Source organism: Populus nigra, chromosome 9 (assembly GCF_951802175.1).
Source record: "Populus nigra chromosome 9, ddPopNigr1.1, whole genome shotgun sequence".
Taxonomy (NCBI): Eukaryota; Viridiplantae; Streptophyta; class Magnoliopsida; order Malpighiales; family Salicaceae; genus Populus; species Populus nigra.
Window position 1 is genome coordinate 545,566 of NC_084860.1, and position 17,212 is coordinate 562,777.

The following is a 17,212-nucleotide window of genomic DNA, read 5'->3' on the forward strand; positions in this document are numbered from 1 at the left end:
ATATTGTATAATGTATATCTATAGTTTAATTTAGTAAGTTTTATAAAGAAATGTATTTAAAAGTTAATTTTGTTATACGAGTTGTAATGTAATTGATTACTTCATATTAATCTAGGAGAAGAGGTTGATAATGCAAGAGAAGAGACCAAATGGAAGTTATTTATAATATTTAATTAAAAAAAATTAATTTTTGTTTTGTTATCAAATAAAATTATTAAGATATTTTAAAAATATTTGAGAGTATTTTTTTAAAATATTAGCAAGTATTCATTTTTTTTTAGTCATCATTAATTTTTTTTGTCATTAATTTTTTGTTTATAATTATACTATTAAATTAACTGAACTGAACTGAGCTTATTGTATCTTCTTGAATTAATGATTTTAGATTTTTCTTGTTAGATTAAAAATGCTATCATTGTTTATATTAAAAAAAAATTAAGACGTAACGCAAGTAACTATTTAATAATAACCTAAAAAACCCATCTGAAAAGTGAAGGTCATGTCTTTTGAATCGAATTCAAAAAATTGACTGCCAGGAAGAGTGGACAATGGCTGCTGACAGGACCGGTTCACCCCTTAATAACATGTATGCTTAAAATTTCTACCATGGCATGGCCAACCCCTAATTTCCACAGCTAGAAATAACATCATATCGCACTCCATTTGATCTCATGATAGAACAACAAAACAGATTTTGTTAGCTTAATTCAACAATTCAATGGAGGTGTTGACAATTTAAAATTTTTTAATGCAAAAATAAAATAAAAAAATATTGGATTAGCAAACAAGTTTTCACTTTGTAGTTTGTACAAAGGAATTGGTATTAGAACGTAATGAAGGATGTGGATTAGCTAGTAATGTAGAAAAAATCTACTTTCAAAATAGTTTGCTAGCAAACTCATCTATGGTGCTTCCATCTATATGAGAAGAAGTTGATTTTCTGGCAAGATCTCTAAGCTGTGACAAGCTTCTTCCAAGCTTCAACGCAACACTCATTTCAGACATTTCTCCATCTTCCCTTTCCTCGAAATCTTTCTCTTGAATTGTGGATTCAATTGATTCCTCCAAAAGAGTAAAGAATCCAGCACTGTTTCTATACATTTCAACCACCATACCAACTTGGCCACCGTGCTCAAATGTATTTACTGTGCTAGCCAATGCACCTGCTGTGACTGCCACGATTGCTGCCCATGATCCATGGCCTACAAAGGCAGACCCAGCAGCTGCAATGCCAGTTAGCAATGGACCTGAGACGGCTAAAATCTTGTTCACCTTCAATGCCAAGTTCCCAAGTCTCATATAATCTTCACTGTCTTTTCTCTTAATCACTTCAATCACCACCCTCATTTCCTCTTCAAGATCCCCACTCCATCCATTCTTTCCTTGTGCTTTCACATGTTTTCTACTGTGAGACTTGTTTGACTTAGGCCACCAAATAGCAGGCTCAAATTTGTCAGGAAACTTTTCAATCATTTTCCCTAGCAAAGGAAGAGGATAAGCTTCATCAAGAGCCAAAACCCTGTCCATTGTATCCTTCACATCTGTATCAGTAGGATCATGAAGAGCTAGTGTGTTTTGTATTTGGCTATAAAGTTGCTTGAACAATCTTGTGGCATTTCTTTGCTCTTCTGCGAGCTGTGAAGGTTGGATTTTGTTCATGATGATTAACATTCCTGTAGCAGCAGAAAATAAAAGAGTTGATGATAACTTCAAAGCCAAAAGTGGAGCTCCTGCTGCGCCACCTGCTGCTACACCAGCCATAGTTGCAGCTGTGAGAGTGATCATATTAATTGAGTTCAAAAGAAGTTTGTTCCAGTTGTCACGTTGCTCGCCAATATTTCCATGCATCTCTACTCGATCACCGACAGCTTCCAAGATCGCATAAAGCTTGGCTGTTGCTGTAGTACTGGTTGTAGAAACGATTGGCTCATATTGATCAAGTCTTGTGTTATTTGCAACATTATTGTTTTCTAACAGGATTGAACCTTTGAACCCATCTTGTAAATTCAAATCCTCAACCGGTTTCAAAGGATTTTTTGGAGCTGAAAAAGGAATTCTTGGAAGTTTAGGGATTGAAATGGCTGCGTGGGTTCTTGTTGAGCAACTACAAGTAGAAGAGAAAAGAAAGCTTGAAGCTTGCAAAGATGACATATTGTATATGGGATTTCTTTGATTTTCTTTGGTTTCTTTAATGTGTTTGTACGTATGAGGAGAGGTCGATGATGAAAATGGAGGAAGACAATGGAAGGTATATATAGCAACCAACAGTGAAGGTCATCTGTGTTGAATTGACTGCATAATAGAGCTGACAACGTCCACCGCAACATTGGCTTGTGGCTGCTGACCGGACCCGTTCACCGCATGGAATATTTGTCTACTTCAAGATTCTTACTCCAGCCTCTGCCTCTGCCTCTGCCTCTGCCTCTACCGGGCCTTAGACTGCAACTTAAATTGATCAATTCTGCTGTTATAATTTATGTTTTCTCAGCTTCTTGTGGCATCATTGCTCATGCAAAATTTTCTTGATTTGGACTAAATATATTAGCTCTTGCTTCAAGTTCTTATTGCCCCTTCCACAAGTTAGTCTCACGATATAAAGAACTACAGAAAACTAGAATATTTTGACCAATGTTTAACAAATTGACCAATGTCTTCTCATTGATTACATCATTTACTTGTTAATTGGGATTAGGATAAAATTAAGAATAAGGGAAATAAAGGAAAAGTTGGGTTACTTTTGAGGTTATGAAGAAAAAAATTGAAATTTTATTTTTTAATCACCGATTTTGCTTAGATGATACTAGCTTTAGACTCAGGCCAGACTATTTTTCAAAATAAAAATAATACTGTAATTAAAGAATAAAATTAAAAAAAATAACTTTTACAAAAATAAAAAAGCCAAGAAAGAAATAAGATATCAAAATTGTAAGACTTATATTCTTAATCCATCAGACCCAAAGTTGGCTAAAAACTAATCTTCCCAGTCTCCCAGACCTTCGCTCTCATTTTTGCATCTAAGCTTTGATGAGAAGGTGAGAAACGATTACAGTGCGAACAAAATCTATAGGTGGAATTAAGGAGTATCGAGGTTTTGAATTTATTTTTTAGAAATTATTATTTTAAGTTTTATAAATATAAGAGTCATTAAAAATTTATATAATTATTAATTTTAAAACTTGTAAAATTAATTAAAATAAGTACAAACTATTCAAATATCCATACTAATTTTTTTAAAAAATGCATAGGTTCGAAAGTAACTCCTTCGGTAACCTTCTTTTTTCGAGTTGTGTTCCATCCACGAAGCAAGAAAAATGCGAACGAAAAAGCAAGCGAAAAAGGAGCTTATGGTTATCCTTAAACCAAGTGAAAAAAGAATGTAGTAACTATGAACAATAAAAAAAAAATGCCTAATTAGATCGGAACTAGTACTTTGGACGAAAGGAAAAATACTGCAATTTAATTAATCTTGTTATTATCAACTTGAATTTGGAAGGTGTTGTGTTATTAATCTTTAAAACTTTTATTTTTTTATATATATTTGACAAGTGGGGTTTTTGATAAATTTCATTTCATACTTGAAATAATTTTATTAAATAGAAATAATTTTCATTTTATAAAATATAATTAATAAATATATATTATTTATTCTTGAAATATTTCATTAAATGGAGATTTGTTTCATTGCGCAAATAACCTTAAGTTAAACCGGCTCCGTGTCCTATCCCTTGCCATCACCAACTTCCAACATTACAGGCTAATTCCACGGTGGTAACCAATAATGGAGACAACCTGTTAGAAATCATGAAAATAATTATGGAGTTGGTTTAGAAACATAAATATATTATTTTAAAGTATTTATTTATTCTATATAGAGATAATAATTTTAGAATACAATTAAGCCTTTTAAATCTTTAAAAAATAAAAAGATAAGATCAAAAAAAAAATAAATGTTTTTTTATGTGTTGTGTTTTTTTGTGTAATAACATGTTTTTATAGACTTGAAACATAATGATAAAACAATATAATTGTTAAGTTTAAGTGTAAGTATTATCTTTTGATGTTATAAATATCCATATAATGGTATTAGAAAACTCACTAAAAGAATCATTTTACCATAACTTAATTTACTATACAATAAAAATCTATATTTATAAACATTAAAAGAAAATATTTCTTACGGACATGAAATATATATATTTTTTAATTATTTATTTACAAACTACACCACCAACACAACCCACTAAAACAAACAAGTTTACCGATTCAGTACTCTTGCAATTTCTTGTAACCTCGCCTCTGTTATCTTTTTCAATCTAAAATGTTTATAAATGATCAGGTATGAAGGCATAGGACTCTTATGACAACAGATATACTAAAAATCGAAGCTTACACTCCAAGTTTCTGGCTTCGGTAATACTTTTATTAAATTAAGTGTTAAAGAGTCTGTTTTGTAGGTGATATATAGCTAGTTACCTAACCCAACAACCAATCCACTACTAGCTGTGAAGGATCAAATCCATTTGAAGTTCATCAATACCTAATATTTCCTTCAAGAGTATGATCTCGCATGAGTCTTTGGCTTCAGTGATTTTTAAGGGCATATACGTACAAGGGAAGGGCAGTGGCTTTCCACCGGGACAACAAGGACGTGGTGTGCTTGTGCTTCCATGACAATTACATCTCGTGAAATATCCAGATCTGCCGAGAGCTGGAAAGTTATCGGTCAGCTTCCATATAAATTTTGCCTTTATATAATTCGGAAGAATTAATGATATTTCCATGGATGGGATTTAAGAAACAAGAGGTCCCCTACTCGTGGAAGTCAAGTCTTAAGAAAATCTTGCATGAGTGATGGTGTTGGAGGAAGCTAAGGTAGGATACAACCGCTGCAGATGAAGTTTTACAATGTCAGACCTGAGACCAAAGAAGGACAATTCTAAAGGGGTGAATTGATCCAGTCAGCAGCCAACGTGGTGGTTTGTCAACTCTATAATACAGTCAATTCACCCGTATGACATTTTCTTTCCACTTATGGTGATTGCTATAAATACCTTCCATGGCCTCCCTCCATTTTCATCCATCATCAACCCTCTCCTCATACATACAAAGAAACCAAAGAACAAAAGAAATCAAAGAAACCCCATATTACAATATGGCCTCTTTAAGAGCTTCAGGCTTGCTATTCTCTTCATCTTCTTGTAGCTGTTCAAAGGGAATCAATGCTGCCATTTCTGTCCCTAAACTTCCAAGGATTCGTTTCCCAGCTACAAAAACTCCATTAAAGTTAGTGGAGGAACTGAATTTAAGAAATGGGTTCACAAGTACAATCCCATCAGAAAACACAGGACTAGATCAGTATGAGCCAATCAAGTCTACAACTAGTACTACAGCATCAGCCAAGCTTTATGCAATCCTAGAAGCTGTTGCTGATAGAGTTGAGATGCACAAAAACATCGGCGAGCAACGTGACAATTGGAACAAACTTCTCTTGAATTCCATTAATATGATCACTCTCACAGCTGCAACTATGGTTGGTGTTGCGGCAGGTGGTGCAGCAGGAGCTCCTCTTTTGGCTTTGAAGTTATCATCAACTCTTTTATTTTCAGCAGCTACAGGGATGTTAATCATCATGAACAAAATCCAACCTTCACAGCTCGCTGAAGAGCAAAGAAATGCAACAAGATTGTTCAAGCAACTTTATTGCCAAATTCAAACTACACTTGCTCTTCGCGATCCTACCGAATTAGATGTGAAGGACGCAATGGAGAGAACATTGGCTCTTGATAAAGCTTACCCTCTTCCTTTGTTAGGGAAAATGATTGAAAAGTTTCCTGAAAATTTTGAGCCTGCTGTCTGGTGGCCTAAACCACATGAATCTCCAAGGAAGCAGCACAAAAAACAAGCGAAGAACGGGTGGAGTGAAGATCTTGAAAAGGAAATGGGGGAGGTGATTGAAGTGATAAAGAGAAAAGATAGTGAAGATTATATGAGACTAGGAAACTTGGCATTGAAGGTAAACAAAATTATGGCCATCTCAGGCCCATTACTTACAGGCATTGCAGCTGCTGGGTCTGCGTTTGTAGGCCATGGATCATGGGCAGCAATAGTGGCAGTGACAGCAGGTGCTTTAGCTAGCACAGTCAATACATTCGAGCATGGATGGCAAGTTGGTATGGTGGTTGAGATGTACAGAAACTCTGCTGGATTCTTTAAACTTTTGGAGGAATCAATTGACTCCACAATTCCAGGAAAAGCTTGGGAGAAAAGGGAAGATGGAGAAATGTTTGAAATGAGTGTTGCATTGAAGCTTGGAAGAAGCTTGTCACAACTTAGAGATCTTGCTAGAAAATCATCTACTTCTCATGTACATGGAAGCACCATAGATGAGTTTGCTAGCAAACTTTTTTGATAGTATTAGACCTCTCTGTCCATAACTAATTCACATTTTTTTAAAAATTCTTTCTGTACATCAAAGTAACATGTACAGATTAACCCTTAATTTCTTTTGTAAATGATATTAAATTTTTTTCATCAAGATGTTATGTATGAGAAACTTCTCTTTTACTTCGCAAGGATGACAATTACCACTAAATTCATGAGATTTGATATCTAAAATGTAAAGGGAATCGATGTTCTTAAATTTTACATTTGTTCCAAGTGGCTGTAGTTCGAAGAGAGTATTGTCAAAGATTACAAGTTTCATATATTATTGTCCCTGATGCTTACGGCTAGTTAAATATATGTTTCTCAAGCACTCAAGTAATTGAATAATATAGTTCCAAAGATTTGGAGAAATATCCGAGTTGATTGAGAGGTTGGTCTTTGTGTGCTTTGATTCAAAGCTGTAATATTTTTATACATTCCAAGAAGAGAAATGTCAAAGTATAAAGTTTTGAATAATCAGATGTCACAGCTTTTTTATTTTAATGAGATGTGAACAGTGGAACTTAAAATGAATGGACTTGAATTTAATTTCAAGCCATTTACAGGGCTTAAAGAACCAGTCCAATATGGCCCAAACAGAAAATCAGTCAAAATTGGTTGATTTCAAATTGTTTTTTAAATTATTTTTAACTTGAAAATAAAATATTAAATTAATATTTTTATTATGTAATATTTTTTTAAAATGATATAAAAAATCATCATTTTAATACAATTAAAAAGCCTCTTTCCACATTACCAAACTTTAGTTGAGATTATGAGTATCACCTTTCGTCATAAAAATTGTAAGGATGAGATGTGCCAAGTCCTCCTGGCGTTGTTATTGGAAACACCAATAGTGGATAAACAAATTGTTCATGGTCATGGGTTAAAAATAAATTTGAGGATTTAATCAAGCTCTTGAACAGTAGCCGCAGATATGTTTGAACATCCTGGGGGGCAGGCGCTCTGTGCTTTGCTTTTCTTATATAATGGGCTGACTCCGTCGCCCATCTCATCTTTCCAAAGCATGGTAGCTGCAGATGTGTATCGGTCAGCAGATCTTCGGCATTCCAAAGGTCTTTTACCAGAAAAGGTCTATTACAGAAACTCTAAAATACGTTGGAATTCTATTATATATGCTTTGTTGATCAAGAGACAATGGCCTTGGACTCGCACAGTTGATTCTCACAACTTTTGAAAGCCACTTTGCTTTTCGTTAAGGCTTAGAAAGGCTTTGGATTTTCTGAAGGTTTAGAGATGCTTGGAAAAACAAGCCATCGGCTTAAAAATAGTTGAAGAAACAAGCCGAGAGGCAATGAGCTTGCACAGCTGATTTTAACGTCTTGGGAGCTGTGTTCAGCAGCAGCTTAGACACGGGGATAAAATATTCGCATAGCTAGTTTTAGCTATCCAGTGCAGGTCCTCGTGTATAGTAACATACCAAGACATGACAGTTGACACAGCTTTTTTAAGAGCTTATAAGCCACCATACTAAAACCACTACCTCCTATATACAGGAAAGGCTCAAAAAATTCTTTGCCAAGCAGTGTAAAGGGGCGACGGGTGCTTGAAATGAGCAACATACAAAGAAAGTAGATGTGGTTTTCATTTATTATCATGAAATTTGTTCTCATTTGGAACGATGTAACACAATCATTCCTGTCAACTAATAATGAAAATATGAACAAGATACAGAGAACAACTTGGAGACAGGAATAGGGGAGATTTCGTGGATCGAGTTCATCGAAAACAGGTCAAAACAGGAACCAATTAGAAAATGCAGGAACTGAAGGACGAAACCTGAGTTAAGATGGCTTGTAATATTTAGTTGGTACAAATGGCTTTTTTGTGACAACTCCATCATAGGCCTTCCCACGTACCAGTATTTTCGCTTTGGTGCCTGCCTTGTGGAAACCAGATTTCACGTACCCCATGGCTATATTTTTCTTGAGGCATGCATGGGCTAAATCCTTCACTAGTAATTTCTCCAATGTTAGTCCCTTTCTCATCCTGAATCTCACTGTGGGATCTAGGAGGTGGACCAGTAGAGCTAAATCCAACAAGATAATTCACATCTTAATAGTTTAATTCAAATAAATTATTTTTATTAAGACATTATTATTTCATTTTTTAAAATAATTCCTAATTATTACAATTCTGATCAGGTAAACTTAACTAGATAATTAAATCATATTTCATTTAGTAATTTTTTTTTGGTTTAAATCAAGTGGATTTATTAGATTAACCTAATTGAGTTTTAACAATTATGATTTCAAATTTTAAGCTTTGAATTCAAATTTATTTAAAAATATATTAAAATATTTATTTAAAAAAAATACTTCAATTTATATATAAATGATTTATCAAAATTTAATATCTTAATCTAATCAAGTCAACACCAATAACTTTTTTAAAAAAAATTTATTTAAAATAATATTATTTTAGGTTTGATTTAGACTGACGTAATTAACCAATAACCTAGATTCTAAACCGAATCATACCCCAAGCTTGGTCTTAAATGGTCATTAAAATTGGTAAAGAAGCTCCACTGTTATAATTTTAACTTGGTCAAAATAGATTTAGTGTGTATAAGAAGAACTCTTCTCATGGATGAGTTCCATCTAGCTTACTTTGTGCTTGCCATTAGAGTAGTGCTATCCCATTTGATGCTTAGATAATTAATTAGTTATAGGTGACTTAAAGAAAAAAAAATTAAAATATTTTTACCCTTAAACTAATAAAAATTTTCTTTATTATGGATACCTAATTTTGATGTAGATAGCTTATTTATTTAAATAATTCCAAAACTACGACCTTCTTCCTAAACCAAATAATCTATCATTTTCGTACAAAGGTGTAACGCAAATTAAATTATGATTCCATCAAAGAATATTTTCTTGATTATTTATTATTCTCTAGAAATCGTCAACTTGATACCCTAATCGGAAAAAAAAAACACACAAAAATTAAATTTTAACATCAAGATGCTGGTAGAGAGACAGACATATGGTTTATCAAAAGAAAAGTCAAATCACAATAATTTTACAATTTCGAGTTAGTGTCCATAAACAAATAGAAGGGTTAGCAAATCATTTTCTTGACCACCTAAAAAGTTTATCATTCAATCCATAATTGATATTGATCTGGTATGATTCAATTAATTTAATTAAAATCTTGTTTTAGTTTTTTTTAAATAGTAATATTGTTTTGACTTAAAAAAAATTATTGAACCAAATTACAAATCATAAATTATGATAACGAAGTTGTGACTCGAACGTTGCACCACCGGTTAATCACCTACTTAGCTTAATAACTATGGTTGTGAATATAGTCAACTCATGTAACTCATGTTGCTATTGGCTTACATATAGACAGAACTGATACTCCAAAACTTAAGTACCACTTGTCACTTTTTTATGTCTTGTTAGATATTTTAGAGCGAGCAGCTGGGCAGGTTAGCAAGAGTGGAGACGAGAGGGAGTTAGGTGAGATTGATTATTAGTATAAAAAGTTGAGTCTTCCTTGCTCAATCTGAGAGGAGAAAGGAAAAACAAAAATGGGGTCAGTAGCAAAGAAGGGACTGCAACAGTATATGTTACAGCTTCAACAACACCCCTTAAGAACTAAGGTCTGTATTTGAAAACAATCTCTCCGTTTTTTTTATGTGTATTCTTGTTTGTTTTGGATTTGGTTTCGATGGGTTGCTTTGATTGAGGAAGAAATCGATGAAAGTTTGAATCTTTTCTAGTTTTTTCTTTTTTCTTGGCTTGATTTTTTATGGGTTACTATGGTTGAGGGAAGAATGTGATGAAAGTTTGGGTCTTTCCAGTTTTCTGAATTTTTAAAAAATGGGAAATTGAGGTCAACTGCCCTCTTTATAATTGCAATTGACCCCTTAAGAACTAAGGTCTGTATTTGAAAACAATCTCTCCGTTTTTTTTATGTGTATTCTTGTTTGTTTTGGATTTGGTTTCGATGGGTTACTTTGATTGAGGAAGAAATCGATGAAAGTTTGAATCTTTTCTAGTTTTTTCTTTTTTCTTGGCTTGATTTTTTATGGGTTACTATGGTTGAGGGAAGAATGTGATGAAAGTTTGGGTCTTTCCAGTTTTCTGAATTTTTAAAAAATGGGAAATTGAGGTCAACTGCCCTCTTTATAATTGCAATTGTTTTGAGTTTGGAAGTGAAAAATTGAGATCTAAATTATTAAATTGTTGACCTTGGTGAATTAGTAATGCGATCTGATGTTGTAAGAAAATTTGTGTAATGCAGGCAATTACAGCAGGGGTGCTGTCAGCTCTCAGTGACATAGTATCACAGAAACTCTCTGGCATTCAGAAACTTCAAATTAAAAGGATTTTGCTCAAAGTGGTACAAGCTAGTTTCTTTCTCATATCATTACCTTCAATATTTTTCCAATGAAACTGATTGAGCCGTGTGAGTTTTATACCATTCAGTTTATTTTTCCCTTTTGATTTTATTATAGAATACATTAACTTCATTGATCGGCAGAACCAGAATCCTTAGCAATTTATGCGTTAGGACTCTGGAGTAAGCAAAATTCTAATTGATAGGAAATAGTAGGAAAGCTGAGAGATTTTGTGGGAAGCTTGGATTATCAGCTTTAGCTCAATGAAGTCAACTTATCTCAGTGTAGTTCAGTTAGTTGTAGACTGGTATACTGTGATAGAGAAATTGCAACTTTGCATTGGTTTCTAAATTGTTTCATCTGTTTCAAAATTGAACCATTTTGACGTTGCTTGGTGAATGTGTATCAAGCTTGATATCAAATAGTCAAGGGCTATTGAAAGCAAAGAAAGGAAATCGTGATTGAAAAATGATGCAGGATGATTTTTAGGGAAAATTATTTGTTTCCTTTGTTACTTTTATTCTTGTTTATTTTAGGAAAATATTTTTCTTCATAGTGTTTTTATCTTTTTCTATTTAGTTTAGGAAATCAAATATTTTGCTTGGTAATTTTATTTTTCCTATTTAGTTTAGGAATACCAAATATATTGTAGCTCTATAATTATTTATTAGGATTTTTTCTACTTCAAGATAGACCTAGGATTGGTATAAATCAAGTTCTTTAGCTTGTATTTCAGCAAACTACTTGAAGAGAAAATATTCAGCAATAAAATTTTGAATGAGTGTTTTTGTGTGGTGATCCTATTCGGCAGGATTAAATTAACTTATTTAACCACTGGTCTACCTTTGGTCACTTTCTGGTATTTATCAGGCATTAGATGCAAATGACAAGCATTTGTGCACAAAGATGATCAAATCTACCTATATTTCAATTGTAGTTGAATTGACCATAACAAAACACAATAGTGATCCTAAGTTACAGCAAATTAATTTGAATCTTTAAATGCTATAAAAAGTTGTAGATATTCCAAGTTGCATGCATGTCAACTTCTGAAATGTTAATTAAAATATGTGTATTTACTGTCCTACCTTTCCTGTTCTCTTACAATCATTCATCTTAACGTGGCTAAATGCAGCTTTTTGGGTTTGGATATCTTGGACCATTCGGCCATTACCTACATATACTACTGGATAAACTTTTCAAGGGAAAGAAGGATACAACAACAGTTGCCAAGAAGGTATACTAACTTGTGACTCCACCTGTAAAATTCCAGATTCTCAGTTTGTCTATTATAAATTAGAACTTTTTGATCATATAACTAGTGTCGTGTTCAAATTTGTTCAACCGTGATTACGTTCTATATACTACTGCAACACCTGATGCCTACATAAATAGTGATGATCATTCAATCAATCACATGCATTTTTCTAGCCTATTAAATTAAAAGCCATTCTAAAACGCTGAATCATTATATCAGGTGGCAGTGGAGCAGTTGACAGCTTCTCCTTGGAACAACTTGGTTTTCATGGTTTATTATGGGATGGTTATTGATGGTAAGTCCGCTGCAATCCTATCTGATGGTTGGCTTTTCTAAGCTTCACTTCCATAAAATCTGTTAAGACATAAAAAAACTACGTTGGTGAAGTTATAAGTCTAGATGCATGGAAAAGAATCTTTAGCAGCAACAAAGGGATTAAAAAATAAATAAATTCCTTGCACTACTACTCCCCAATTACGATCCCAATGTAAGATTTCTTCCATTTCTTCATTTGAAGTACTCTTGCATGACTTTAAAGTCAAAGAACTGTCGAAATTTAAAACGAAGTTAGCTTGGAAGAAGCATGTGTGGGCTCGGTATGAGAAAATTTCACACAGACATTAGGAAATGATGTGCTGATTGATTTGTTTGTTGCATGAGAGAGAACATTATTGATGCTTATCATCTAACAAGAAACATGAAATGCAGGAAGACCCTGGTTGCAGGTGAAAACTAAACTAAAGAAGGAATACCCAGCAGTGCAGTTCACATCATGGACGGTATTGCTCCTTTATGATTACAGTTAAATCAGTTCGGTACATTAAATAACTAGTCTATTAATTGTCATAAAACTTTGATAAATGAAAAAAATGCAGTTCTGGCCTGTTGTTGGGTGGGTAAATCACCAGTACATACCACAGCAATTCCGTGTCATCTTCCACAGCCTTATCGCAGTTGGCTGGTATTCCCTTCATCTCCAACCTACTCATCGCTTAATTTACTTTACTAGATTTTGCGGCAAATGAAATCGGCCTTATCTTTTCCTTCATTTTCAGGGGAATATTTCTGAATCTCCGAGCAAGGTCCATGGCCTTGACCAAAGGCTAACAGAAGAAGAACATCAGAAAACATCAGAAATCACGATATGTCATCATTGATGATATGTCACCATTGATGAATAATGCTTCCAATTGCACGGATATATTATGTCGTGAGCACATTGTTTTCAGCAACCATAAACTCAGCAACATTAGTTCTTATTTATATGCGTGTAACGTGTGATGAATGTTGATTGAAATTTTTATTGGAAATGTTTTCTATTGCTCATGTGTTTTTACTTTACTTGTATTTTATTTTTTGAGTCTCTTTTCTAATAATTTGGTGCATGAGCTTGCACGCCTGTGTGTACTGTGTTTATATTATGATGAGATTTAAAGGATTGTTATTCTCCAAGGGTATTGACCATGCTAATGAAACCTGGCCGGGGCAGGACTTGATTTAAGTCATCTGCAAGAGCAACAGACATCTGCAAGAGCAACAGCAACAGACAAGTTCGAATGAATTTTAAAATTAAACACCTGCATGTGCTTCAGCAATGAAAAATCAAAAGACATCTGCAAGAGCAACAGACAAGTTCGAATGAATTTGAGTTACAAAGAAAAGGGAAGATCAGTAGGCCAGCCAAAGGAATAAAAGAGTCGAGGAAAAGGGACCGATTTTAAATTATGTTTGGTTAGTGTCTCAGAATAAAAGACGAATAAAAGAAACCGATAATAAAAGATATAAATCTATTTGATTAAAGAAAAAAATAAAAACAGAAAAATAAATGTTTTAAAAATAATTTTAGAATGAGTTTCTATTATTTTAAAACAAAAAGAATATGGAAAGTGTCTCTTTGTCTTTAATTGTCTCTATTTTTTTCCTGTTTTAAAATAGTAACCAAACGTTACTTAGCTAGTGAATATCCCAGATGAATCACGGTAGCAACATCACCACCAGCATAAAAAGTTGTTCCGTCTTCGCTGAAAATTTCTATCATTTGGGGTAATTTTTAGAACATAATATTTATCTTTTGTCACCTATTTTATAGTTTATTTAGCTTCTTCTTTTTTGTTATAATAATTGTATTAAATAGAGGAGATTGAATAGAGTACGAGGGCATATCCTAAGTTGGGAGTGGTTGTGTTTTTGTGGGTTGTGGTGGTATTTCGTGTGGGTAGTTTGGTTTTTTTGGGTTATTCAGGGTTAGTCTAGATGTTTTATTATGACTTATAAGTGATTTTGCTTATAGTTGTGGTGTTTGCGATGTTTATAGGGAGGTTAAAGGGTTTTTTTGATAACTATGGCTGAGTTAGTAATAAGTTATGTGATGAGTCGATGTACCAATTTCTAGATGATTTGTATTCATGTTTGGATAATAATCTCTAAATAGCAGCACACATAATAGAAATAAAAGTAGTTAAAATCTAATGGTCTAGTTCAAGATAAACATGAATAATATAACATATCAAAGAACCAAAGTGATCCAATAATTAAATCAAATGCAATTTACAAAGAGGTGATCAAATCTAAAAATTGGCCGGAAGTACTTCGATGAGTAAAAAACTTTCCAAGAATATTGGAATCTAATCTCCACCGTTCAGATTTCTGGGTGAACCTCTATACAAAAATAAATCTAATCCAATGATAAAACTAGATAAACCGAACCGAAAACTATGGCAGCTCGGAATTCTGTTTCCCCTGAAAACTTACAATGACTATATCTCTTAAGTAACACTAAATAAACCAAATCCATTTAGTGAGCTTATAGAGTAGGGTAAGGCTCATAACATATTCAAATTTAAGCAAAGATTTAATGGTGGCTGGAGTATTAATGTTTCCGACAATCCATTCTTTTTTTTTCAGATCTTTTTTATCTTCTTTTGTTTTACGCTACAATTTATTCAGCAAAGTCACGAAAAATAAATACAAGAAAGGTTTTTTTTTTTAAAAAAAAAGAACTAGCTTCTTGTTGTATTCATTTCTTTCCTTAATAACTCGAAATTAGAAGCTATAAAACATTCTTAAAAAAAAATAAAGCCAGAACAAGAACAACTAGGCTACTCCGATGGCTCATTGTTTTTGCTTGTCTCATATCTTTGATTTTAGGCACAGTGGTAGATGTCTATGTCAACTTTCACTTTCCCACTTTCTTTTTCTAACACTTGCAAACAAAATTGAAAAGTATTCTTGAGACAGAAATGGAGTTCCGGTATTGATCATTATCAGCAGCAACATCAACTAATTTTAGCATACAAGGGATCGATTAGGTTGAAGCTTTGTTAACAAATAAATTATAATAAGTTCGATCGTAGGTATTTCATCAATTCATTGACAAAAGTCCCACAAAATCTTATGATTTGTATTTCATTTTTCCTTCTTATAAATACATAAACATTACTTTCTGCATAAAAAAGAGTTGGGGTGCCAACTCAATTCCTTCACCGTGAAGGAAGTGGTTCCTTTTTCTTGCATTAAGCATTTATTTTTGTAATTGTATAATTAAGCAAGAAATAATTTAAAAAGATAAAGTTATTACATTCAATAGAATTCATAACCTGAATCGTGAATTTGTTAGATTAAACCATGAAGCTGGTATATCTAATATGTCATTGTCTTAATATTTTAAAAAATAAAGTTATTAAACTCAGTAGAGTTTATAACTTCAATAGTAAATTTGCTAGGTTAAGCTATGAAGTTGGTATATCTAATATGTTATTGTTTTAATATTTTAAAAAATATTCATCTTGATTTTTTTAAAAAATTAAATCATATTTTTATTAGTTTTTCAAGTTATTTTTAGGTCTGTCAAATCAACTTAATGATATTATAATAATTTTTATGTAATTTAATTTTAATCCGATCAAAACAATAAGTTGAGCCTACAGATTTTAAAACTAAACTAATATGCTAGGCTAAGTTGAAAAACAAATATCAAACAATTCTCTAACAAAAAAATATTTAATTTGCAGCTTAGCGTTATGGTATAAAGTAGTGATCAAACTTAAAAAAAAAAAAGAAAAAGAATTCTTAGATTACAAGTTAAATGCAAGAAACGTTCAAGAAGTATAGTGGGGTGCAAAGAAGAAAAGGAAGGAAACCATTGTAGTGAAGGAAAAAGGACACTCGTTTTTTCATGTTCCAACGGGGAATTCTTACGAGTAAAAAACATGTAATTAAATTGTTTAGTACAAAAATCGCAGGGAGTCCATCACATTTTAACATTTAGTCAAATCACATATCTAAACTATTTTATTCAATTTGATCCTCTTACTTTAAGTTTACACTTTATATTAAATTGATCTATTAATGCTCGTCTATCAGAATTGACCTAGAGCTTGAATCTTTAAGGTGCCCATTCATTGGCTAGCTGATTCAACCAGCAATTCAATTGGATTCAGTTCAACATCATCTATAAATATTTTGTTTTTTTGTTTTTTTTATCAAGAAACATATGATAAGTTGACTTTACTTGGTTTAACCTGGTTCAATACAATTCTTGATTACTTTGATTAGATTTTTTAACCAATCCATCCGTTTCAAGTATTTTTTATTGAGTCAATTGCACAAATAATTCATAACTTTGTCTTAGATCAATTCAAAATAATTTTTTTATTGATTTAATCAATTAATTCAATTCAATTTTAATAACTATAACTCTCTCTCTCTCTCTCTCTCTCTCTATATATATATATATATATATATATATATATATATATATATATATATATAGCACTTAGCCATCAATATGCAAATATTGTGCATGTAGATTTTATATTGAGATTTTCTATTAATGATAAATAAAAATAAATAATTTAATTTGATCTAGAAATAAAAAGTTGATTTAACTAAATATTATTCAAAAGACTTTACTATGAAGTGTTAATGGCTTGAATTTATAATTTTACTTGTGATATTTGCGTAATGTTTTCATCATAGAAATATTATACCTTAAATCTAATAATAAGAAGTAGAAGCCCTAAAATGAAACACTCTCATATTGGAAGGATTTATGTGTCTCGATTCAGAGTAAAGGATTAATTTGACTAAATTTAAAAGATACAAGGACTATATAAATTTCTACCTTCACATATCAAAAAAAAGAAAAGGCATTTCAAAGGAGA

The 17,212-nt window shown here is 32.4% G+C and overlaps 3 protein-coding genes across 3 annotated transcripts; 2 read left to right on the forward strand and 1 right to left on the reverse strand.

The window, feature by feature from the left end:
* Positions 1 to 876: 876 nt before the first annotated feature.
* On the reverse strand, positions 877 to 2,151 carry LOC133703574 (probable F-box protein At4g22030). Its single transcript, XM_062128173.1, has one exon. It carries the CDS (start codon positions 2,149 to 2,151, stop codon positions 877 to 879), a length of 1,275 nt encoding a protein of 424 aa, XP_061984157.1.
* Positions 2,152 to 5,152: 3,001 nt separating this feature from the next.
* Positions 5,153 to 6,409, forward strand: LOC133703575 (probable F-box protein At4g22030). The gene has a single exon (XM_062128174.1). It carries the CDS (start codon positions 5,153 to 5,155, stop codon positions 6,407 to 6,409), a length of 1,257 nt encoding a protein of 418 aa, XP_061984158.1.
* Positions 6,410 to 9,815: 3,406 nt separating this feature from the next.
* LOC133702621 (peroxisomal membrane protein PMP22-like) lies at positions 9,816 to 13,376 on the forward strand. Its single transcript, XM_062126927.1, has 7 exons — positions 9,816 to 10,051; positions 10,696 to 10,794; positions 11,928 to 12,029; positions 12,270 to 12,345; positions 12,759 to 12,829; positions 12,926 to 13,011; positions 13,106 to 13,376. Exons 1-7 carry the CDS (start codon positions 9,980 to 9,982, stop codon positions 13,155 to 13,157), a joined length of 558 nt encoding a protein of 185 aa, XP_061982911.1. The 5' UTR covers positions 9,816 to 9,979; the 3' UTR covers positions 13,158 to 13,376.
* The last annotated feature ends 3,836 nt before the right edge of the window (positions 13,377 to 17,212 follow it).